Source organism: Myotis nattereri (genome assembly GCF_964212035.1).
Source record: "Myotis nattereri genome assembly, chromosome: 9".
NCBI classification, from domain to species: domain Eukaryota; kingdom Metazoa; phylum Chordata; class Mammalia; order Chiroptera; family Vespertilionidae; genus Myotis; species Myotis nattereri.
The window spans coordinates 27,045,450-27,070,706 of NC_138084.1; the positions used below are offsets into that span (position 1 = coordinate 27,045,450).

A 25,257-nucleotide genomic window follows, 5' to 3' on the forward strand; every position below is an offset into this window, starting at 1 on the left:
GCACCAAAGCCACTTGCTGCTGACACACGGGAGTTGTCTTAGTATCTGGAACCTGACAGCATCCTTACCACAGCCCCTGTTAGTATCCTTACTTCTCATTTACTGGCTGTTACTGGCATCCTGCTTCTTGTTTATGAGAATAAACAATTAATTATTTCTGTCCCAGTATGTCAACTTATATCACAAATATTCCAGGGCAGCCTTCACAAATCCTTTGTGTTGCAAATGAAATCTCCAACTACATACACTACTTTTTAAAGGCAGATAGCTAATTCATCTCACTTTTGAGTAGGTTTAAAAACAAACAAACAAAGAAAAAAACGTTGGCCCCATTGTTACAGACTTGAGAAATTACTTTATCTCTCTGAGCCTCAGTTTCTTTACATATGATATAAAGATAGCAATCCCTATTTTATAAAATTGTCTTGACAAATAAAATAGTGCATAATATGCAAAATGCATGATTTAGCATAGTGCCCAGCACATAATCAATTGTCTATTTCTTCTTTCAGATCCCCACTATCCTAGCACTTTGAAGTTTCTAAGAAAGGCTAGGTTTTGCCAGAGTACAGGAGTGGGGTTGGAAGTATTTTTAGAAAATTTTGTGACAAATAGAGTAGCAATAAAAGACTCAAAGGGTCTCAGCATGGGGACAAAGGAAGCTTCCAGGGATAGGACATGCCATCCAAAAATGACCTGCTCTACCAGAAGATAATGTTGGACCATTATTAGTACATTTTTCCCCCCAGAAATTCCTCCTGTGCAAATACATGAAGGTGGGCACATAGTGGAAAATACAGCATAGTAATTAAGAACCAGTCTACTTAGCCCTGAAACTAAATCTTCTTTCTGATCCAGGAATACTAAGTACCAACTGCACATTTATTGAAAAAAATCTATGTATAAGCAGAACTACACAGTTCAAACCTGTGTTGTTCATGAGTCAACTGTAGATTTATTTCCAAGCACTTTTGTGATATGTTAAGTCAACAAAGAAAACATGGTGAATCTATTGTTCATTATTAAAGATACTAAAATAATGCAGATATTGGAGTGAATGGCATGATGATAAGTGGCATGAGATGTCACTATCATTGTTAATATTTTGATTTTGGGGTTGAAAAAATGCATTTTCATAAAAATAAAAAGCAACAATCCTCTTTTTGGCATTTATTAGCAATACCTAGATAGGTTAATATACTTCTGTGACTAAATTTTCTCATTAGTTCAATGGGATAATAATACATCAAACACAGGATAATATATGGAAGATGTGTTTAATGGTAAGCACTCAAGAAATAATTATGTTCCATTCATTTGACAAATCTAGATGCATAAAGGTGTATTGGATATAGTCATGTAATTTTCTCCTGAACCAAGAGTCTTAAAGTAAGACACGTGAAAGAGAAAGCAGACTTTGTGTTTGAAGCATCAATTTTGTGGCATTGTCATCACCATATTGCTACTTCATGAGAACCACAGTTTCTACAAGTTTCTAGAGAGTGGGCAAAGGTATCTCATTGTGTTTTTAATTTGTATTTCTCTGATTACTGATTATGAATACATTTTCAAATGTTTATTGGCTTTTTGAACAGGCTACTCCCTGTTTTTCTTTCCTTTCCTAGATATTGGCCCTATCTGGTTACAAGTCTCCTTGTACCTTACAATTTTCTGATACTTTCCATAATTTTTAGAAAATATTTTAGCTAATCTTTTAGTGGTTTTCAGGGTTTCAATGGTCTGAATAAAGCTCAGGTATTATTTCTGGAAGTTTAATTTCTTGTTTCTGATTAAAAAGGGTATGAGTCTAACATTTTCTACTAAAAATAATGTTTTCCAATGCTTTCCATAAATTTCTCTTCCTAAAATTGATTTTCCTTTCTTTTTTTTCTATTTACATTGCTGTTCTCTAATTTCTTTTGGTGCTTAGCTTGTGGTTCTTTTTTGGCCCTCTTTAATAGCTTAATTTAAGGCTATTCATTTTCCCTAAAAACAACCCATGAGAAGTAGTCGGTGCACCCACAAAATTTGACCTATACAGTAATTAAAATTATTTTTGAAATTCCATTTTGATTACTTTGATGATATTTCAAAATATGTCATGCACTTTTCCTAGTATCTTCTTCTTGTTTTCTAGATTCATTTGATTGTGGTCAGAGAAAATGACCTGATAGATTTTAGTCTTTTGAAATTTGCTGAGTCTTTTTTTAATAGCCGGGTATTTGGTTAGATTTCATAAACATTTAGAATGTGCTTGAAAAGAAATCTTATTTTTCAGTTATTTAGTACAACATTTTATGAAGGCAAATTAAGTCTTTTTTAATGCATTTTTTATTGATTTCTGAGAGGAAGGGAGAGGGAGTGAGAGATAGAAACATCAATGATGAGAGAGAATCCTTGATTGGCTGCCCCTGGCATGCCTGCTGACTAGGAATTGAACTTGTGACTTCCTGGTTCATAGATTGATGCTCAACCACTGAGCCATGCTGGCCGGACAAATTAAGTCTATTTTTAAATCACATTGTTCAGATGACCACTAGTCAACAGCTCTGTTGGCCTGTCTAGATGGCGGTTTGCATGGTGTCAACCTGGTTAACTGGAGCTGCACTTACCAGTAGTCTAAAATATGGTGTCAGGTTGGATTTGCAAGAGGAAGACAGAAGTGAAGCAGCAGCTATTTCTCTCTGAAGGTCTTTGGGACCAGATATGGTGAAGGACACACAGAAAAGGAACCATCTAGTGGACTCTAGCTCATTCTCACTCTTTTCCAGTCCATGTCCAGGTCTTCTGGACCCGCAGTGGCTCCAAGCCAGTAAGTGAAGTGTGGCTGCAAACTCACAGGAGTAGCTCTATAGAAGCAGCAGCTTTCCATAGACTTCTTCAATAGCTTCCTTCTCAGACTCAAGTCAGCACCTGAGTGTCCACGTCTGCTGCCACTTGTCCACGTCTGGCAGAGTTTCAGGAGAACTGAGGGGTGCCTTTTCTCTGATCCTCCAAGTCTCCCTTCCTGCCATCACTTCCCAGTTCCTCCCACAATTTCAAAAGATCTCTTTTATACAACAAATTCTTTATTCTACAATTTTCATAGTAGCTTTGCTGTCCTGATTAAATCCTGTCTAGGAATCTATTTGTTCTTTCAAATACTTAGAATGTGATGTATTCACCTTAATTTCTGGTTGGTATTCACTTTTTCTTTTCTTGAATATATTCATGAAAGCAAGTACATTTTATCTTATTCTCCCTCTTTTTTTAAAAAAAAAAAATAAGTAGAGACTACAGGTCTAGGGCTCTTAAGGTGTAAGATTTCAATTACTTCTGCACAGGATTAGAGGACTTCTACAAATTTGAAAATCCTGAGTCTACATGACTTGGCATACTTCCCTCATGGTTAGAGTGGTAAATGAATGTTTGATGTTATTAAAAAGTGCTTGAGGCTATAGAATTTGGTATTTTTATGAAATTCTCATCAGTCTTATACCCCCCAAAAGGTAACCCTGCACATTTTTTTAAGGTTCTAAAGGTATATTTTTATGACAAATGGCTCACACACTTACCCTATGTATTAAAGAATATGGTTTTGTGAACCAATATCATCATAATACATTCAATTTTTAAAAAAGATACTAGCCCACCTGTCATGGCTCAATGGTTGAGTTTTGACCTATGAACCAGGAAGTCATGGTTCGATTCCCAGTCAGGGTACGGGCCCAGGTTGCAGACTCCATCCCCATGTGGGGCATGCAGGAGGCAATCGATCAATGATGCTTTCTCATCACTGATGTTCCTATCTCTCTCTCCCTTCTGCTCTGAAATTAAAAATATATATTTAAAATAAATAAATAAATAAATAAATACTAGTTTCCCAGCTGGTGTGACTCAGTGGTTGAGCATCAACCTGTGTACCAAGAGGTCACTGGTTCAATTCCCAGCCAGGGCACATGCCGGGTTGCAGGCTCAATCCCTGGTGTGGGGCATGCAGGAACCAGGCCATCAATGATTTTTCTCTCATTGATATTTCTATCTTTCTCTCACTCTTACTTCTTCTCTCTCTAAAAAATCAATAAAAACTTTGTTTTCTAAAAGATACTAGCAAACTATAACACTATGTCAGCATAACATTCTTCAGATATTCTGTAACCTTGAAGACTGTTTTAAGGCTCCTCTCCCAGAGGCTTCTTCTGCTTTTAAAGACCTAGGGTAGGACCAAGGGATATGCATTTCTCACAAGTAGCCCAGAGAAGTTCAATGAAGGTTATTATGGATTTCTTCTGGGGAAAGACAGGAATGGAAGAAAATTCAGAAAATATATTAGCTTGCTATTTATGTCCTTGGACCTTTCTAGTCACCTATATATCACCCCACAAAACAGAAAAAATAAAGAGGCAAAACAAAACTACTACCATCTCCAATTTTTTGTGCCTTCCAACCTCTATTTCAAGAATTTGCAATTCTAAATGTAACAAACGTAATTCTGTGAATTAAACATGTTGCATGTAATGCATTTAATGTTTCTAATGACTTAAAACCCTCTTAAAACATTCCAATTCAGAAAAATTATATCAACATCCTATATAATAAAAGAGAGACATGCAAATTGACCATCCCTCTGCTATGCTCACCAGCCAACTAGGAGTTAGTATGCAAATTAACCAAAGATGGCCAGCCTGTGGTTAGTGCCACGTGCACAGGTGCCAAGTGGCTGGTTGCAGGCATCCCACCTTGTCCTGGCTGCTCTGAGCCAGTAGGCAGTGTGTGCAGACATGGCCCAGCTGGGGTGGGGCAGGGCAGGATGCCTGGCTTCCACCCTGCCCCAGTCACTTTGGGCTGGTGAGCAGCACGTGCTGGCGTCCCACCCCGCCCAAGCCACTCTGGGCCTATGGGCAGCACACACAGAGAGCCTCTGGACAGGGGAGGCGGACCGGCAGAGGGCGGCCTGTACTCCCCACATGGTGGCGGTGGCAGCCGTGAGCATGCCAAGCAGAGCCTGCTGGCTGAGCTGAAGTAGCGCCTGCAGGCCATCAGTGCCGAGGAGTGGCTGTGCCAGTCCCACCTCCTGGCCCAGAAGGTGCATGATCACAGGGACAGTCACCGTGGCGAGCCAGATTGACATCCTCCTAGCCACGCCATGGGGGTTTGCAGATCTGCAAAGCCACAGGCCTCCGGTGCGCACATCCTCTTCTCGCCCCCTGGCATGAGAACATCCCTCAGCGCGCTGTCACCCTTGCGTGCCTGCAAAAGTCCTGGACAAAGGCATGTGCAAGTTCCCCCCACTCCTCCGCCGCACTTCCATCAACCCCAGCACGTCCCCTCCGGCATGCTCACATCCTTTGGAGAGTGTCTGGGTGTTCTAGGTGCTGAGGGTGGGCGCCTGTGAGATGACAATGAGGGCCAAGTGGTGATGCCCTATTCCTGCAGAGGCCAGTGCAGTGAAGAGATCACCTCCATGGGGGTAATGAAGGTGCTGAGGCAGGAGCAGGTGCAGACAGACACAGCTGGTGGGCGCGGGCAGCCCTCGCTGAGGTGCCTTCGGTCAGCGTTCAAGATCAGGAACCCAGAGGAGGCAAGAAGTTCCTCTCAGTGAAATGGTGGGATAGTCAGGGTGACTGCAGAGGAGGAATGTGCACTTTGGGTGCTGGCACCCATGAGCGAAGGCTGCCCTGACTGAGCCTTGCTTGCTTGGGGCCTAGCGCACTCCTGCCGGGCAGCCGGTGACAGGACGTGCTTTTCCGAGTTAATGAGAGAAAACATTGATTCTCCTGCTGCCCACAAAGGTGGAAAGTGGAGTGGGGAGACATGCAGGGAGTGAGCAAGGTTCCCTGTCTGGGGGTTCCAAATCTGCTATTGGTTCCTTTCACCACTGACTAGAGATATACAGGGTTTCCCCCCAAAATGTATACACACTTTGAATACCTACTAATTCCAATGGGTTTAAGCATGAAAAGAAAGAAACAACAATGGAGCTGTTATCTGTTAAAAGTGCAGGCACAAACCCGCAGTCGGACATTCCCCGAGGGGTCCCAGATTGGAGAGGGTGCAGGCCAGACTGAGGGGCCCCCTTCCCCCCACCCCCTGCATGAATTTCATGCACCAGGCCTCTAGATTTTCTATAAGAACAAATTGAGTTCATGTCAAAATGTAGTTTAAAAATAAGAATTACTTTATTCACTGAGTGAATATGAATCTCTTAGGATTTGTTACTTAATAGCAATTTTCCCTGCATACCCACTTCTTCCCATGGTATGCACACACGTACAAATTGGAATAAAGAAAAAAACAGAACTATTTTATTTTATTTTTTTTTGTCAACTTCATGGCATATATTCACTCACAGAAAAGACATACCTAGTCAAATATTTTGGGGTGATGAAAGCAGGTATCTCACACACACTGAAAGATGCTATCTTTTAAAAATATATATATTATCATGAATTTTTACATAATGCTGGAATAAATGACATACTTAAATTGTTACACATAAAGGTAAAGAGTAATAAGTTATTTAGAAAAAAGTAACAGAATAATTACAGTGAATCATGGTAGCAGACTTATAAGCCTGGCCAATGGTACTTCTTGCAACATTATTTTTCTTAAAACAGTAATTGATAAAAACTATTACTAATTTAAAACAAGTAGTAGAGAGGTTCTTTCAAAACAGTAAATTCACCTTTTGAATGAGCAATACAAATTCCTCACCTTCAACGAGTCCATCAACAGAGATCCAGGGCTACACATAACATGACACCACAAAATCACTTGGAATCAGTTTTACTTTTGACACATAATAGTTTCCAACTTGAAATTTCTTTGGTTTTTCTCTCATCCTCATTAGATGGCTAAGGAAAGAGACCTTCCTTTTAGCGCCCCACCCCAACAGCTGCACCATGATACCTTACACAAACAACTCTCTCCCCATGGGAACATGCAGTTTCATAAGGAGAGAACTCCTTTATCTTCTTCTTCCTAGGTCCCTCTCCTCTTTATCATCTTCTTTCCTTCTTCTCCTTGATAACTTGCTTAATGGCTTAGATAAAAGAAGAATATTAAATCCAGGAGGAGTCATGAGATACAGCAAAAATAAGAGAGTATTCCATTTAATTAAGATACTCCATTCTTGATGGATTACTCTAAAGTAAATGTTTTGAAGTGGATTCTGCTTCTTATGTTCAAAGAAAACCAGATGAAGGCAAGGATTAGAGATGACATTTGAAAAGAGCTATGTATTTTTCAGCATTTGCATTTAAAATTATTTCAAATAAAATCTCAAATGTTTCCTGTAACATTTCTAAAAAAGTAACTGTCGGTTTGATTGGATGATAAACACATTGGTCATGCTGATCAAAATCAACTTACATTTGACAGCCATGTGCTATTAATTCATCCCTCCCATAATAATCAGTTGGTTTAATTAGATAAGACAAATCTATCTGAATGGATTTGGCTTTGGACTTGGACTAGAGAACTTTTGTGGAAGTGATGGATATACTTACATTTCATTTTAAAATCTGTAAAACTAGGAGAAACTCTTTGTAGAAGACTGAAACATGAAACAAAGTTTTATCAACTAGAGGCCTGATGCACAAAATTCGTGCAAGAGTAGGCCTTCCTTCCCCCTGGCTGCCGGCACCGGCTTCCCTCTGGCACCCGGGACCCGGGTTTCCCTCTGGCTGCCAGCAGGCACCTGGGACCTGGGCTTCCCTCACAGCCCTGGCTTCATCCAGAAAGTCGTTAGGAGGGACATCTGGTCTAATTAGCATATTAAGCTTTTATTATTATAGATATTTTAAAAGAAAAATACCAACCAATCATAAAGACTAAAATTTACTATTTCCTCTCTTGTCTTCCATACAGCCTAGGAATCTAACACTTGAGTTGGTTTAGGATGGCAATGTACAGACAACCTTATGAGATAAATATGTCTTTATTTTCTTACAATCCAGCTCTATAAATATTGTTAGGCCACAAAAATTGAAACCATAAGAAACCAGTTTCCATATTTTAATTTTTATTAACACCTAGGAAGGAACAATATGAGCTGTGCACAATGTACAACACCGTAGTAATGCAGTTTTATTTAACAGGTCAAACATACTGCATCTGTGGCTTACTTCATAGTAACAATGACTGGATTTCTCACGCAAGAAATATATCTCCTCCACATGTGAAATCATGCTTCAACAATGAGATAATTTCAAATTACACAAAAATATTCATAAAAATCTACCTAGTGGGTGACAAATTATTACTGCCAATATTGGGATAACTGTCTCATAGTTTTATAAAATTCATAATCCTCAGATCTAAATGCTTAATATTGATCATTGGTTAATACTACCTGACATATACTTAATAGTGACAATTCCACAAAATGTATTAGCATCAAATAATGAAACACCACTTAGAAATTTTTTGCAATAACATTTCTTCTTTTGTGTGCAATTAAAAAACACTATTCCTTTGGAACTTAAGTGTAATTTAAAACTAGAGATTCAAGTTGACTGGTATCTCTCAACTTATAAGGTTAAAAAATATATATGCCATATATATATACATATATATATATGGCATTTATTTTGAAGGGAAATAAGAATGAGTGTATATGTGCCACAGACCTAAGTATGAGAGTAATAATTCAATTTTTTTAAAAAAAAATTTAGCTATCAAATTACCACCTCATTCTTATTTTGTTGACCCATTTTTGGTGTTAAACTCTGTGATTGATGTCAAATCACATCAAATCAATAGCCAACAATACCACTGTGTGTCAAAGGCATAGGGGTAAGGCACTGAACATTGTATAAAGGGATGAATCAATATAAAAGATTGTAAATGCATTAAAAGATTTGAGATTACTTTAAACAAAAAAATCAAATTTCATAAACAACCTGTGCCTAACATACAAATAGCTAATGCTCAAACAAGCTTCATGATGAAAAAAGGCATTGTAGAAGACAAATAATTTTTTTTAAATAATTCAACATTTTTATATTAAGGTCAATAAATTAATCAATATACATTGTCTTGAATTTCTTAACTACAAAGAAAAGACATTACTGCTTTAAAATGTCTTTCATTCATTCAAAGACCTGAAACAACCTAATAACTTCTTAATACTCTTTTCCAGATAAAACAATCCAGTCTTCAAACTATTTTTATCAAAACGTTATCTTTAAACAACTGAATTGTTAGTCTTTTGTTGAAACCCAAATGTTCAGTCTCTTGAAAAAGCAATTTTGCATTTACCTGAAGGACCACCTGGGATTCTTATGAAAGTTTCACTTATTCAGGACAACTTCAGAAACATACTCTCGCCATGATATTTACCCAATATGCTTAATATGTGGGTCTTCTTATGTCATCTGAGTTTGGTTTTTCATTTGCATTGTCTAAAATGGCAGGTTAAATATGGCTTTTTAAGCCCCTTCACTTCTTTTTTCTTTGTCTCAACATTTTTCTTGATGGGAAAGTGATATGAAACAACCCAGTAGAAGACCATGAAAATGTGCAGATGCACTGGAAGGTGACGGGACAGCCCTAGTCCAGTGTTGGATTATAAACTGCAACATTCCATGATTTTCCATATTCTGATTCCACATGCACTTTTAACAATCATTTATAGAATCCCAGAAAACAATATCTAGGGAGGGCCCAGCCAATGGAGCAGAGAAGATAATCTTCTGACCTCACAAAGTTGGCCTCTATAAAAGTGTACAAAAACTTTGAGTTAAAAAAGAAGGGATAAAATTGACACATGGCTTCTGGCCTCTGGCCCTAATCTAGGGAAAATGTGAAGCCAGTCAGGCTGCCAACTGCTTACTCATTTTGTTGACTAGATTGTTGATTTAGCCAGCTATACTTTGTTTTCCTGAATCATGAATTCCTTGGCAAATTCACTAGAATCATATGTCAAGTTCTCTTTTAATTTCTTAAGCTCAAAGTCATGGAGAATCTTGACTGTCATTAGCCTTTCTCGCTTAATTTTCTCCAGAACATCTTTTGGAACATCAGGGATCATCCAAGCCAACAAAAATTTAACTAAAAACACAACATGCTGGAGAAAACATTAAAAACAAAACAAAAACAAACAAACAAACAAAAAAAAACCAACAGTTAGAATTGTCAAATGTTCAGCAGGAAGCTCTTACAAATAATTTCATTCATTCAATAAACTGTGCTCAATGTAGGAAGTACCAGGAAAATAAAGAAGATATGGCCCCTGTCTGGAACTTTCCTACAAAGACCAATAGTAAACAAATAAATACATTCTAAAATATGTAATACAGAAATTGAGGTTGAACATGTCATTGAATATACTCTTTTTTTTTCTGTGCTCCCTCCTAAAAACCTAATAAAATACTTGAAAATAAAATTTAAAAGATATAACCAACAAAGACAAAAAGAAGGAAGGGAATAGTAATAACAGACTCCAGAGTAGAGAAAGCTTGTACTTAAACTTGCAATGGTCCCCTGGCCCGGGTAGGGGTGTGGGCAGGAGGCAACCAATCGATGTGTCTCTCTCACATCAATGTTTCTCTCTGTCTCTCCCTCTCCCTTCCACTCTCTCTAAAAAAAAATCAATGGAAAAATATCCTCGACTTGAGGATTAACAAAAAAACACACACAAAAAAAAACAAAAAACAAAAAAATTTATAAAGACTAGGGGATCAGAATGGTTTTGCATTTGCATTTCATAACAACACCAGCTCCAACCCAGGGAAAAACTAACAGAAAATAAAGCAATGTCTTTAAGAAAAATTCAGGATACCTAAATAAAGATAGTTAAGCATTTTTCAGGGAAAATGACTTTCAACCTTGAATTGCATACCAATTAATCATCGATAATGAAAGAAAATATATTTTTAATATGCAAGTTTTCAAAAATTGATGGCCCATAATTTTCCTCAGCAAATTACTGAAAGATGTACTTCATTAAAATAAGCTATCAATCCAAAAAAGGGAGAAACATGGATTGCAGAAAATACAGTAATTAATATAAGAGAAGGTAAAGAGAAATCCCAAAAAGACAATGAGTCAGAGCCTGTGATAGTTGCAAAAAATAGTAAGAATAATGAATAAACAAAAACAAAAATATCAAAAGATTCTTAATGCAATTTACCAGACTGAAAGGTGATGAAAAATGTAGGAATGAAAGAGTGATAAAGAAAAGATAGAGAAAGAGAGAAAGGGGGAGGGGTAACATGTGGAGGAATGCTACATAAGACTGCTCTCTTTTCTTTAATGTGCAAAATTATTTGATTTTTAAAAATTACTTACATATATAAAAAGGAAAACTGATTAGACTTTGTGTGTGCTTGCATTAGACTTTTCCATTATTGAGATTCACTGTAGAGTAAAAAAAGTGCCTTACATTGACTTGTCTCTCCCTTATTGGCTTTCATGTCTAAGGATTTGTAGCTCTCAATTTGTGTCTTAGTCAAATACCACCTCTGTATTTGTTCTTTTTTACTGCATGTCTTATATCTAAAATTATACTGGAAATTCCACAAGGGAGAAACATAATATAATGGACAGAGCAGAGGCTTGGGAGTGAGACATCTGGCATCAAAACCCAGGTTTAATATTAGCTGATTACCTTTCAACCAAATATCTTATTTTGATAAGTCTCAGAGTCATTTTACAAGGGCAAATAATAAAGTCTAACTTATAAGGTTATTATTATAGCCTATGCAACCAATATGTAAAGGTATTCAGTAAAATCAGTGGGTCCTCTGCCTTTATCCTGTCCCTCAAGGGATGTAGCCATATTTTTTCTTTTCTGCCACCTTGATAGCTAGTAAGTGAATAACAGGCACTCATTATACTGAAAATATCCCTACATTGCTTTCTATGACAACAAACATATCAAAACAATTTATTGAGATAATGCTAATTCTTTTCTAAGCAGATATCTTTAGACATATATGGCTAAAGGGAGCAGAAAGACTAACTGGAATGAATGCTAAGAAGGGCTTACCTCCATGACTATGATGAAGGTCATTTTGGCAGCAAGGACGTGCCAGAATTGCATATTATGAGAGTATTTCTCTGCGTGATTAGGGGGATATCTGTGATCTCTATACCTGAAAAATATATATACAAAAAATTAGCTACAGAATCAAATAGAGAGACTTCTTAAGAGACTCTTTTAATTGACTTCAAAAGTCAAGTCACAGTAAGATAACTGCTACCATGAAACATTTATCTTTCTTGTACAGATAAAAGTTATAAATGTTGCTCACATATAGTATAGATGTAGCAGGAGACATAAGTGAAACTTCTCTCCTGTCCTTCAAAGACAGATATTGCCATCTGCATTACCTCCCTTTCCTACCCCTTAACACAGGTAGTTCTACCCATCACCCCAGAGAAACCAATTGTCTCCTGTCATTATACTCAAGGAACATTTTAATCCTCATCTTATTTTATCTTTCAAGAATAGAACTTGACATTATTAACGATTTCTATTTTCTTGAAACTCTGTTTTCTTTTGGCTTATCTGACACTGCATTGTGTAGTTTGGGATTTATTCTTTACTATCCTTCTGGAGTGTTTGTGCTCAACTTTGTGAGCTCATTGTTTTCTACAAAGTTACTAGAGATTGATGTGCTTCAAGGTTTTAGTCCAGTGATGACATCATGAAATACAACACAAGTGTCCATGCTTTTAAAGGCAATGCTATGATTCCTCTAGATGCAAATATGAAGCATAACAATGCTTCTGTCTACCTGTGATGCAATATTTTGCAGTTTCTTTGCTGGAATCCAAAATGAAGTAATTGGCTTAAGAATTAAGGGGCCTTAATGTTTATTCTATCAATATATTATAGTATAGTATAATATAATATAATATAATATAATATAAATAAAACCCTAATACGCAAATAGACCGAACGGCGGAACAACCGAACAATCAAATAACTGGTTGCTATTACGTGCACCAGGAGGTGCGTGTGGAACATGGCAGGCATTGGCAGCAGGCAGAAGACTGTGGAACATGGCGGGCATCGGCCATGGTGAGATGGTGGAGCAGGTGAGTGGGGGCGCCAGACCAAGGCAGGGTGCCAGTTGCTGTCATTGGGGCGAGCCTCTGGTGGTTACTGAAAATTCTTTGCTCCATGTGCTGCGGTCCTGCCAGGCACTCACACCAGCTGCCAGCGCTGGAGCCGCTGCTTGCACCTGCTGCTGGTGCCCAGCTCCAGTCCCGATCACTCGGCACTGTCAGCGGGTGTGAGCTGTGGCTGACAGCCCCAATTGCCCATCAGGACTTCTCCTCCTCCCCCTGCTCCTGAGGGGCGATAGGGGACGACAGTTGCCTCTCACACCCACTCTTGGTGATGGCCGCACTCGCATCTGCTGCCAGAGCCGCCTCTTGCACCCACTGCCAGCATCAGAGCCACCGCTTGCACCTGCTGCCGGTGCCCAGTGCCAGTCCTGATCGCTCAGTGCCATCAGTGGGTGTGAGTGGCGGCTGCCGACCCTGATTGCCCCTGAGGACTTCTCCACCTCCCCCTGCATCTGAGGGGCGATTGGGGCAGCAGCCACTGCTCCCACACACTGATGGTGCTGGCCCCGCTTGCACCCGCTGCTGGTGCCAGCCCCAATCGCTCTGCACCATCAGCGGGTGCGAGCAGGGCTGGCACCATCAGCACATGGGAGCAGCGGTGGTGGGAGCAGGACTGCCAGCAGACAGGGGACCGAGGACTGTGGTGGGAAGGGCTGGTCAGGGGTGCAGAGGATGGGCTGAGACCCACCCCTGTGCCCACCGCAGCCTCACAGCCCACAGTTCCTTTCAAGGTACATGAATTCGTGCACTGGGCCCCTAGTATGGTATGGTATAATGTATAATATAATATAATATAATATAATATAATATAATATAATAAATATAATATAATATAATCAATATATTATAAACATATTATATGTAAATCTTTAAATTCTAGAGTAAAAAGATACTACACAGGATAAGTGTAGAAAGAGTAGGTTTACAAATCCAATTTCACTCACTGCATAAAAAAGAACCCTTTACATAGGATGGATGGTGAAGCAATCATATTTTTACTTCTTTTTTAGTTTATCTTATTTTGAGGACATATAATTAAGGTCAAGTAGATTAGATTCACCTATAATATAATTATATATATATATATATATATATATATATATATATATACATACATATATATATATAATTATATATATACATACACACACACACACACACACACACACACACACACACACACTGAGTGGCCAGATTATTATGACCACCTGACATTTGCAGCAAATTAGCTATAATTTCACGCTGAAGTTGCTACAGGGCCAGACCATTATAAATAGGGAAGCAGGTTGCTTACCACGACAGTAGAAGTGATTTTTTCTTTTTTAAAAAATATATTTTATTGATTTTTTACAGAGAGGAAGGGAGAGAGATAGAGAGTTAGAAACAACGACGAGAGAGAAACATCCATCAGCTGCCTCCTGCACACCTCCTACTGGGGATATGCCCGCAACCAAGGTACATGCCCTTGACTGGAATTGAACCTGGAACCTTTCAGTCTGCAAGCCGATGCTCTATCCACTGAGCCAAACCGGTCAGGGCAGAAGTGATTTTTTTTTCTGAAGATATGGGTAAACAATGAGATTTAACAGCCTTTAAATGTGGGATATATATTATTATGAGTAGCCAGATTATTATGACCACCCGACGTTTGTAGGTAAATTAGCCATACACTGCATCATATGGGATATGGAAGCTGAAGGCCTGTTTGAACACCTTTGCTGTCTGCAGTTACCAAGATAAAACTCCTCCAATTTGCACAGAAACACAAGGATTGGACAGTCGAGCATTGGAAAAAAGTCATGTGGTCCAATGAATCACATTTCCAGTTGCATCATGCAGATGGCAGGGTGAGAATTTGGCATGAAAGCATGCACCCCACATGCATGTGTACAACCCTTCAAGCTGGTGGGGGCAGTGTTATGGTTTAGGGCATGTTTTCTTGGCATGATTTGGGCCCTTTAATTCGTGCGGAACAACATGTGACTAGCACAACATACCTAAGTATCTTTGCTGATCAAGTTCATCCTATCATGATGGCATATCCCAATGGAGATGGCTTCTTCCAATAAGATAATGTGCCATGCCACGGTGCTCGTATTATGAAGCAGTGGTTTCAAGAACATGAGGGAGTCTTTACCTTGCTTAGGTGGCCCCCACAATCACCAGATCTCAATCCAATTGAGCATTTATAGGACGAAGTTAAAAGTGCCATCAGGCAGCTGGTTCCACAACCATCAAATCTCACAGAACTGGACAGTGCTATTCATCAGGCATGGTGTCAGATTCCTCGTGTCACCTTTCAACATCTCGTGGAGTCAATGCCAAGAAGAATCGCCGCAGTATTGAAGGCAAAATGTGACCCAACGAAGTACTGATGGGATGGCCATAATAATCTGGCCACTCATAATAGCATAGATCCCACGTTCAAAGGCTGTTAAATCACATTGTTTACCCATATCTACAGAAAAAAAAATCACTTCTACTGTTGTGGCAAACAACCTGCTCCCCTATTTATAATGGTCTGGCCCTGTAGCAACTTCAGCGTGAAATTATAGCTAATTTGCCTACAAACGTCAGGTGGTCATAATAATCTGGCCACTCAGTGTGTGTGTGTGTGTGTGTGTGTATGTATCTTTATATCTATATATCTATATCTATATCTATATCTATATCTATATCTATATCTATATATAGCATCTTGGAATCAAAGGACATTTGTTGATGAGAAATCTTTCCTATAAATTTAGAAAATAAAAAGCAATTTAAAATTGACATTATCTTTACCCATAATATTTTCTTACTTTGGGACATTCTACATTTCCAAATCAGAATCATAGAATGTGTGAATTCTAAAATTATGCACTTGATTTAGCCGGGATTTTTATTGCTCCAAGGAAATCCTTTATGTTCTAAGGCATGAATGAAATATAGAACTTAGAAATACATTTAGAGGGTAAAATTAAAGTCTAAGAAAACAAGAGGAAACCTGCAAGTGGTGAAGTCTCGTTTGTCCAAAGGTGCAGTGGTGTTTGGTAAATCGGCTATCAGGAAGACTGACAGGCTGTTATTGACATATCCTTTCAAAGGTTCATTGTCATTTGTTGAATAGGCATAGTAGTAAACTAAACGAGGAATGATGTCCGATGTAAATGCAACAATAAAAGCCTAAAGGATAAAGCAAGAGGGAGATCAGGAGCAAGCAATCTAGTTTTTAACAAGTCAGATTTGTTCCCTGGCTGGTGTAGCTCAGTCCGATGTGCCAAGGGTTGCTGGTTGGATTCCTGGTCAGGACACTACCTGGTTTATGAGCTTGATCCCGGTGGGGGGCATGAAGGAGGCAGCTGGTTGATGTTTCTCTCACATTGATGTTTCTCTTCCCCTCTTCCTATCTCTCTATCAATAAAAATCTTTTTAAAAATGTCTGATTTGTATTTCTCTCAGTTCCATGTGCCATATGGATCCAAATGATTAAAATGCTATTATAAATCATGATAATATGAGTCTTTGGCCTAAAATATGAAATACCGCATTTATAGTATACTAGAGGCCTGGTGCACAAAAATTTGTGCACTCGGGGAGGTTCTCTCAGCCCGGCCTGTGCCCTCTAGCAGTCTGGGACCCCTCAGGGGATGACCACCTGCTGGTATAGGCCTGCTTCCCGGCAATCAGACATCCCTCTGGCAGCCCAGGAGCCTTTGGGGGATTTGCATGTTTCTCTTTTATTAGATTAGATTATGGTGTGTGTTTTCTTGCCATCATTAACCAGAGTAACTGTTGCTTATGTATTAAAGTTCTATTCCTGCTAAGTCTAGAAGCAGCCTCAGAATCCTTCTCACCATTCATCTTAAGTCTGATGCTTCGTTGATCAGAATTAATACCTGAGGTGAAGCCTCTTACTGCAGATGTATCCCAGAATGTATGGCATCCTCTCTGCTTTATGATCCAGCTAATAATACATTGCCTCAATCATGTTGATTGAGGTCATTTTTCCCCTTGCAGTTTCTAGTAGTAGATAACCAACTACTGCCTAGGAAGTAAAATTGACTATCTCCATGTAGATCATAAAATAAGGCATTTTTCTCATCAATAAAATTTCATTATTTCAGCATGAGTAATTTTGTCAACAACAAAATTTGAGGCAGTAACAGTTTATAAGAAATTGAGGGGGAGAAACTAAGATGGCGGCATAGATAAACACCGGGAAATTGTCGCCTCACACAACAATTGAAAAATACCGCAAAGGACGGAGCAAACATCGTCCAGAACAACAGGAAGGCTGGCTGAGTGTAATTTCTACAACTAGAAGAAAAGAGGGGCAAGCTGAGAGCCAGAGGAGCTGCGGAGGTGAAGTGCAGAGGTACGGCGGCGGCTCGCGCGCGCGGAAAGGGGGTGGCACCTGAGGACACGGCTGTCTTTTTGAATCACAAGCTCCCGACTGCTCTGAACTCCGGTTCCGGGAAGTCTCTGGGGACCCAGGACTCATACGGGGAGAGGCTGCTCTGTCAGGCGGCAGCGGGCGAACTTGAGGGCGGATTTCCCTCAGAGGTGCTTGCAGCCATTACAGGGACACTGAGACGAGTGACTCCGGGCGCAGAGAATCAGCCATAGCTTCTTTCTCCGCCCTTTTGACTCCCTGAGACCCCGCCCCACCCAGGCTGCAGCAGAGGCTTTTGCATGTGAATATACCTAACTACAGCCCAGCCGGGCAGACCCGGAACTTCCAAGAGAAGGCCCAAGGCCCCGCAGCGGCTTGCATTGCTTCACAGCTGAGCCTCTCCGTGGCTCCGGCTGTGTGGCCTCAGGCAGGGGCTGAATTAGCACCTCCTTAGACCCAGGAGCCACTGTACCCAGTGGTCAGAGGGGGACCATTCTCCCACTTCAGACACAGCTGCTTCCCACAGCCAATTGGCCTGGAGGTCAATTCCTCCCAGTGATCCTACAACAAACAAGGTACCAAGAGTGCACCAAGAGTGTCCACCCCAGGTAACTGGGGAGGCTGAGCCACTGGGCCCTATAGGACACCTGGCGCGCAGGGCCACTCTATCAACACAGGGAAGCAGCCAAAATGCGGAGACAAAGAAACAGGTCACAATTGGCAGAAACGGAGGAGGGCAGATGACTGGACATAGAGTTCAAGGCCACGTTTATAAGGTTTGTCAAGAATTTTATGGAAACCGCCGATAAATTTAATGAATCCCTCAAGGAGTATAGTGAGACCATGGAGGACATGAAAAAGGACCAACTAGAAATTAAGCATACACTGACTGAAATAAAGAATAATTTACAGAGATCCAACAGCAGACAAGAGGATCCCAAGAATCAAGTCAAAGATTTGAAATACAAAGAAACAAAAAATACCCAACCGAAAAAGAAAAAAGAAAAGAGATTCAAAAAATATGAAGATAGTGTAAGGAACCTCTGGGACAACTTCAAGCGTACCAACATCAGAATTATAGGGGTACCAGAAGGAGAGAGAGGGCAAGATATTGAAAACCTTTTTGAAGAAATAATGACAGAAAACTTCCCCCACCTGGTGAAAGAAATGGACCTACAAGTCCAGGAAGCGCAGAGAACCCCAAACAAAAGGAATCCAAAGAGGACCACACCAAGACACATCATAATTAAAATGCCAAGAGCAAAAGATAAAGAGAGAATCTTAAAAGCAGCAAGAGAAAGACAGTCAGTTACCTACAAGGGAGTACCCATCCAACTGTCAGCTGATTTCTCAACAGAAACCATGCAGGCCAGAAGAGAGTGGCAAGAAATATTCAAAGAGGTGAATAGCAAGAACCTGCAACCAAGATTACTTTATCCAGCAAAGCTATCATTCAGAATGGAAGGTCAGATAAAAAGCTTCACGGATAAGAAAAAGCTAAAGGAGTTCATCACCACCAAACCAGCATTATATGAAATGCTGAAAGGTATTCTTTAAGAAGAGGAAGAAGAAAAGGGAACTCTTACCATTTGCCACAGCATGGATGGAACTGGAGAGCGGATAAATACCACAAGATCTCACTTATTTGTGGAATATAATGAACAACATAAACTGATGAACAAGGACTGATCCAGAGACGGAGAGGCTTTGATTGGACTGTCGGGCCTTGGAGGGAAGGTAGGGGAGGGTGGGGGCAAGGGGGAAGGATCAACCAAAGGACTTATATGCAAGCATATAGGCCTAACCAATGGACACGGACAACGGGGGGGGGGGTGAGGGGATGAGCGGGGGGGGGGTAGAGGGTACACATATGTAATATCTTAATCAATAAAAAAAAAAAAAAGAAACATCAATGAGAGAGAAACATCAATCAGCTGCCTCCTGCATATCTCCTACTGGGGATGTGCCCGCAACCCAGGTACATGCCCTTGACTGGAATCGAACCTGGGACCTTTCAGTCCGTAGGCTGACGCTCTATCCACTGAGCCAAACCGGTTTCGGCAGTTGATTCATACTGTAACTAATTGTCATCATTGCAAACTTTTCTGTCCCCATATGGATTGCTGGATATAATAGGTCATGCACTATCCCTGCCCGCCTCTGTAGCCTTTGTTACCTTAAGAACTCTAGTTTTCCATTTATATGTTTAAGTAGCAACCTTACAAACTTAAACGTGTAAGCTTCTAACACTGCTCTGTTCCGTATCCTTCCGATGAAAAGTGGAGTTGGGTTGCGGCACAGGATAGAAATTCAGAAGGGGAATATTGAAGTAATGACTGCAGTAGAAGAAGAGGGAACCTATTTCCCGGGCCACAGGCGCTGGCACCCTGGACCACAGGGCTGGCAGCTTCTCCAGGTGGCTACAGCCTGGGACCTTGGGGCGGGTGGCTTGTCCATCTCCTGGGCCGCAGCCAGCCGCAGGCGCTGGCGCTTGGACCACAGGTGGGCGGCTTCTCTGTGTCCCCTGTGATGTAGTGTGGGCAGCTTCTCCAGCTGGCTGTAGCCTGGGATAATGGGGCAGGCTGCTTCTTTGTCTCTTAGTCTGTAGCCAGCCTCAGGCGCTGGGGCCCGGCTTCTCAGTCTTCCTGAGGACATGGGGCGAGCAGATGTGGGGTAGGCAGCTTTTTTGGCCAGCTGCGGCCTGAGATTATGGGCAGGAGGCTTCTCCGGCCGGCTGCGGCTGAGAGCATGGGCAGGCGGCTTCTCTGGCTGGCTGAGACCTGGGATCACGGGGCAGGCGGCTTCTCCAGCCTGCTGAGACCTAGGATCATGGGGCAGGCAGCTTCTCCGGCTGTCTGCGGCCTGAGATCATGGGCAGGTAGCTTTTCCAGTTGGCTGCAGCCTGGGATCATGGGCAGGCCGCTTCTCTGGCTGGCTGCAGACTGGGATCACGGGCAGGCGGCTTCTCTGGCCGGCTGCAGCCTGGGATCATGGGCAGGCGGCTTCTCTGGCTGGCTGCAGACTGGGATCACGGGGTAGGTAGCTTCTTCATCTCCCAGGCTGCAGCCAGCCTCAGGCGCTGGAGCCAGACTTCTCTGTCTCCCCTGACTTCTGCATCTCCAATAGGCCTGGAGCGGCCAGAGCCGGGATGCTTGCATGGTAGCTGCAGCTGCAACGCAAGTATCCTGGCTCTGGCCTCCACTATCTTATAAGTACCGCGCGCTAACCGATTGCGCCACTGGAGCTCCTAGCCTCCACTATCATTGTTGGGTTAATGTGCTTATCTCTGGATCAGTTTGTGGGCGTGGCTTAGGTGTAGCAAAGGTATGGTCAATTTGCATGTTTGTCTATTATTAGGTAAGATAATTAGTTGTCCAAGATGACATAGCTAGAAAGTGACTAAGTTAAAATCGAACCTAAGTGTACCTGTCTCCAAAAACATGCTCTTTCCACCCTGCTTTTCTATTTCTTACATTTCTCATTGTTGCACAGTGTAGTTCCAGTGTCCTTAAACAAAATCACTTGCCTGGATCAACTCCCAACTCCCAAAGCTAGGACAGTGTTTGGGTATGTGTGTATGTATGTGTGCGTGTGCGTGTGCATGTGGAGGAGTTTGGAGGGGAGGGAATGGAGAGATAGACAACCATGAGCTAGTACAGTGATGGTGAACCTTTTGAGCTCAGCGTGTCAACATTTTGAAAAACCCTAACTTAACTCTGGTGCCGTGTCACATATAGAAATTTTTTGATATTTGCAGCCATAGTAAAACAAAGACTTATATTTTTGATATTTATTTTATATATTTAAATGCCATTTAACAAAGAAAAATCAACCAAAAAAATGAGTTCACGTGTCACCTCTGACACACGTCAGAGGTTCGCCATCACTGAGCTAGTAAATTTCCCACAGTTAAATGCAATTAATTTCAATATTTTATTTCATAGGGAAGCTATTTTTCCATCTTTTCCTAAGCTCTAAATGGTATAAATAACATGTTTCTTTTAGGGTTGATAAGTCACTTTAAACCACCTGGCTCTATATCTACATTTCTAGTGGTAGATTTTTTTTTTAATGATCTACACTAATAAAAGACAAACATGCAAATTGACCGTACATTTGCTACACCTTGAGCCATGCCCACCAGCAAATCAGAGTGACTATATGCAAATTAACCTAACCAAGATGGCGGCCGGCAGCCACGGAGCTGGAGCAAGCAGGAGGCTTGGTTGCCCCAATGATGGAGGAAGCCAAGCTTCCCATTTGTCATGGCCTATCATGGCATGGCCTCCACTCAAAGCAACAAAGTTTCAATTATAGAAGGTAAATAAACCCCAGAATAAAAAAAGAAAAAAAGGAGAGGCTGGGAGCTTCCGTTGCCAGGGGGGCTTGGCCAGCTTGAAAACGGCCCTCATCCCCTCACCCAGACTGGCCAGGCAACCCAGTGGGGATCCCCCACCCTAAAAGGGGTGTGGCCAGCCTGCAAACAGCCATCATCCCCTCACCCAGACTGGCCAGGCACCCCAGTGGGGACCCCCACACTGAAGGGAGTGTGACCAACTGCAAACAGCCATCAGCCCCTCACCCAGGCTTGCCAGGCACCCCAGTGGAGACCCCCACCCTGAAGGGGGTGTGACAAGCCTGCAAACAGCCATCAGCCCCTCACCCAGGCTGGCCAGGCACCCAGTAGGACCCCTACCCTGATCCAGGACACCCTTCAGGGCAAACCAGCCAGCCCCCACCCATGCACCAGGCCTCTATCCTATATAGTAAAAGGTAATATGCAAACTGACCCTAACAGCAGAACGACTGGGAATGACTGGTCACTATGACACACACTGACCACGAGGAGCCAGATGCTCAATGCTGGAGCTGTCCCCTGGTGGTCAGTGCTCTCCCACAGGGGGAGCTCTGCTCAGCCTCAAGCCAGGCTGACGGCTGCCAGTACAGCGGTGGTGGTGGGAGCCTCTCCCACCTCCTCAGCAGAGCTAAGGATGTCTGACTGCAGCTTAGGCCTGCTCCCCACTGGCAAGTGGACATCCCCCGAGGGCTGCCGGGCTGACAGAGGGATGTCTGACTGGCAGCTTGGGCCCAATCCCCCAGGGAGCGGGCCGAAGCCAGCTGGTGGACATCCTCCAAGGGTTCCCAGACTGCAAGAGGGCATAGGCCGGGCTGAGGAACACCTGTCCCCCCCGCCTCCCCCCGAGTGCACAAATTTTTGTGTACTGGGCCTCTAGTCTTTATATAAAAGAATATTTAATTGTATTATTCAAATTCTCTATACCTTTACTTGTTTCCTGTTAATTAGTCACATTATGAAACTGTATTGGGTTATTTTAATGAGAGTGATTTTATAATTTTCCTTGTATTTCTAAGAGTTTCCATGTTACAGATTTCTCTATGCTATTTACTGTATGAAAGTTTAGGGATATTTTACCCTAAAATGAAATCAATGCAAATAAAGATTGAGCTAAGCATCATTCACATTTCCCCATTCCCAAGAAAACAAAATACAATGTACCCCACCAAAATAGGTCCACTTACATTACTTGCAACAGAAAGAACAGCCATTGCATGAAGAATGTCTTGCCAAACACCTATGCTATGAGCTTTAGCTGCTACAGGTCTCCTGTACTGAGTAGTGAGTTTCCAGGCATCCACTCGAATCTCTAAAATATTATTCATGAGAGCAAGAAGAGGAGCCAAAGGAAAAGAGGCCACAAATAAGGTAACAAATCCAAATTGGATAACTGTAGGGAAAAAAGAAAAATTTGTAAACTCATTATTATGGAGGAGAAAAGAGGGAACACTCTGCCCAACACCTGCCACTTCTGGCATTTTGGAAGGATCTATACCAGCAAAGTACTCCAGGTCTCTTTCCATCTGCCCACTTCCTCCTCCTTACAAGAAGCATAGTGATGTATTTGCTTGCTAAAATAGAAAGGAGAGCATTATGCTAAGTGAAATAAGCCAGTCAATGAAGGAAAAACACCACATGATCTCACTCACTCATGGATAATAAAGACCATTATAAACTTATGAACAAAAATAGATACAGAGGCAGAGCTGCCTCAGACTGTCAAACTACAGCAGGAAAGCAGGGGAGGGTTGAGAGGCGGGAGGGGGGGGTGGGAGGGGCGGGTAAGAGATCAACCGAAGGACTTGTATGCATGCATATAAGCATAACCAATGGACATAAGACACTGGGGGGTAGGGGAGGCCGGGGGATTGTTAAGGGTGGGAAAAAAAGGAGACATATGTAATACTCTTCGTAATACTTTAAGCAATAAAACAATTTAAAAAAAGAAAAAGAAAGGAGAAATAGGGCATGAACAGCTCAGTTCTGTCCTTGCTGTTTCTTTTGAGATCTGCTTATCTAAAGAAAGTATCTATTCTTCTTAGATAAGATATTCTTCTTAAAACACAGTCTTTTATTATTCTATATAATAAAAGGATAATATGCAAATTGACCAAACAGCAGAATGACCAGAATGCCTACAGCCCCTTGCCCTGGCTGGCCCACCCCCAGTGGCCCCCATCAGGCAGGCTGGCTGGACCCCACCAGTGCACAAATTCATGCAACGGGCCTCTAGCAGTCTATAGTTAGGCCTTATGCTGGTCTAGACTTTACATTGGTACAGCCATACTAGTGGGGTAATCAAGTTTTTCTGTCTTGCTAATCTGAGTACTTTTTCAGATCAGGGATATGAGCGATTCATTTGTATGCTTCCAATAGCCAGCATATGCTGGGTATATAATAGTACACAACTATAAGCCTTATAAATTAACTAGAGACCTGGCGCACAAAATTCGTGCACAGATAGGGTCCCTAGGTGTGGCCAGTGATGAAGGCCGATCTGTAGGGTGACAAGTGGGATGATCGGGAGGCCCCCACTGGCACCTGCCTTGGCTGGCCTGGCACCACCCGCTCGCTGGCCCCACCCCCTGCTGCCACAGCCGCTGGTCGCTTACCTCTGCAGGGCAACCAGCGGGGCAATTGGGGGGACCCCCACTGGCACCTGCCTTGGCTGGCCTGGGGCCTCTGGGCTGGGGGTAGCTCCTGTGTTGAGTGTCTGCCCCCTGATGGTCAGTGCGTGTCAAAGCGACCAGTCGTTCCACAAGTTGTTCTGCCATTTGGTTGATCTGCATATTAGGCTTTTATTATAGAGGATGCTTTATTTAAGCTTTGAAGAAGCTAATGGATAAAAAGTCAGTGCAGCCGAAACTGGTTTGGCTCAGTGGATAGAGCGTCAGCCTGCGGACTGAAGGGTCCCGGGTTCGATTCCGGTCAAGGGCATGTACCTGGGTTGTGGGCACTTCCCCAGTGGGGGATGTGCAGGAGGCAGCTGATCAATGTTTCTCTCTCATCGATGTTTCTAACTCTCTATCTCTCTCTCTTCCTCTCTGTAAAAAATCAATAAAATATATTTAAAAAAAAAAAAAGTCAGTGCAAAACAAGCTATTTGAGAATAAACCATAAAGTGAATTTTCTAAAGCATTGGAAGTATATACGAATTATAAGTGGGCAGAGGAAATATACATTTTCTGGAAAAAAGTATTAATTAAAGTCCTGATTCTTGGTGATATCTTGACATCTTTCTAAATAAGTTTTACTCTCCTCACTTGGTAAGCTGGCTTATCTCCCCATTTTTGTTATTTTGTTTCCAACAATGCTTGGAATAAAAAAAAATGCAGTTGGCAGTCTGGGCTTCCCACATGAATAATAATAATAATAATAATAAAGATATGCAGGAATGGCTCTGAATTGAAGGAGGAAATAATCTTCCACTAGTCCTCTATTTTTACATGAATCTTGAGTGCTTCTG

At 41.7% G+C, this 25,257-nt stretch overlaps 1 protein-coding gene across 1 annotated transcript in view; it reads right to left on the minus strand.

Annotated features, from left to right (window-relative positions):
- Positions 1-9,382: 9,382 nt before the first annotated feature.
- Positions 9,383-25,257, minus strand: part of ANO5 (anoctamin 5) — a gene marked incomplete at its 5' end in the record, with an annotated part of 74,638 nt that continues 58,763 nt past the window's right edge. Inside the window, 4 exons of the mRNA XM_081098631.1 lie at positions 9,383-10,048; positions 11,972-12,077; positions 16,046-16,224; positions 22,976-23,181. Of these exons, the coding sequence (XP_080954757.1) occupies positions 9,848-10,048; positions 11,972-12,077; positions 16,046-16,224; positions 22,976-23,181 (692 nt within the window). The 3' untranslated portion in view covers positions 9,383-9,847. The remainder of the gene's footprint in view (positions 10,049-11,971; positions 12,078-16,045; positions 16,225-22,975; positions 23,182-25,257) is intronic.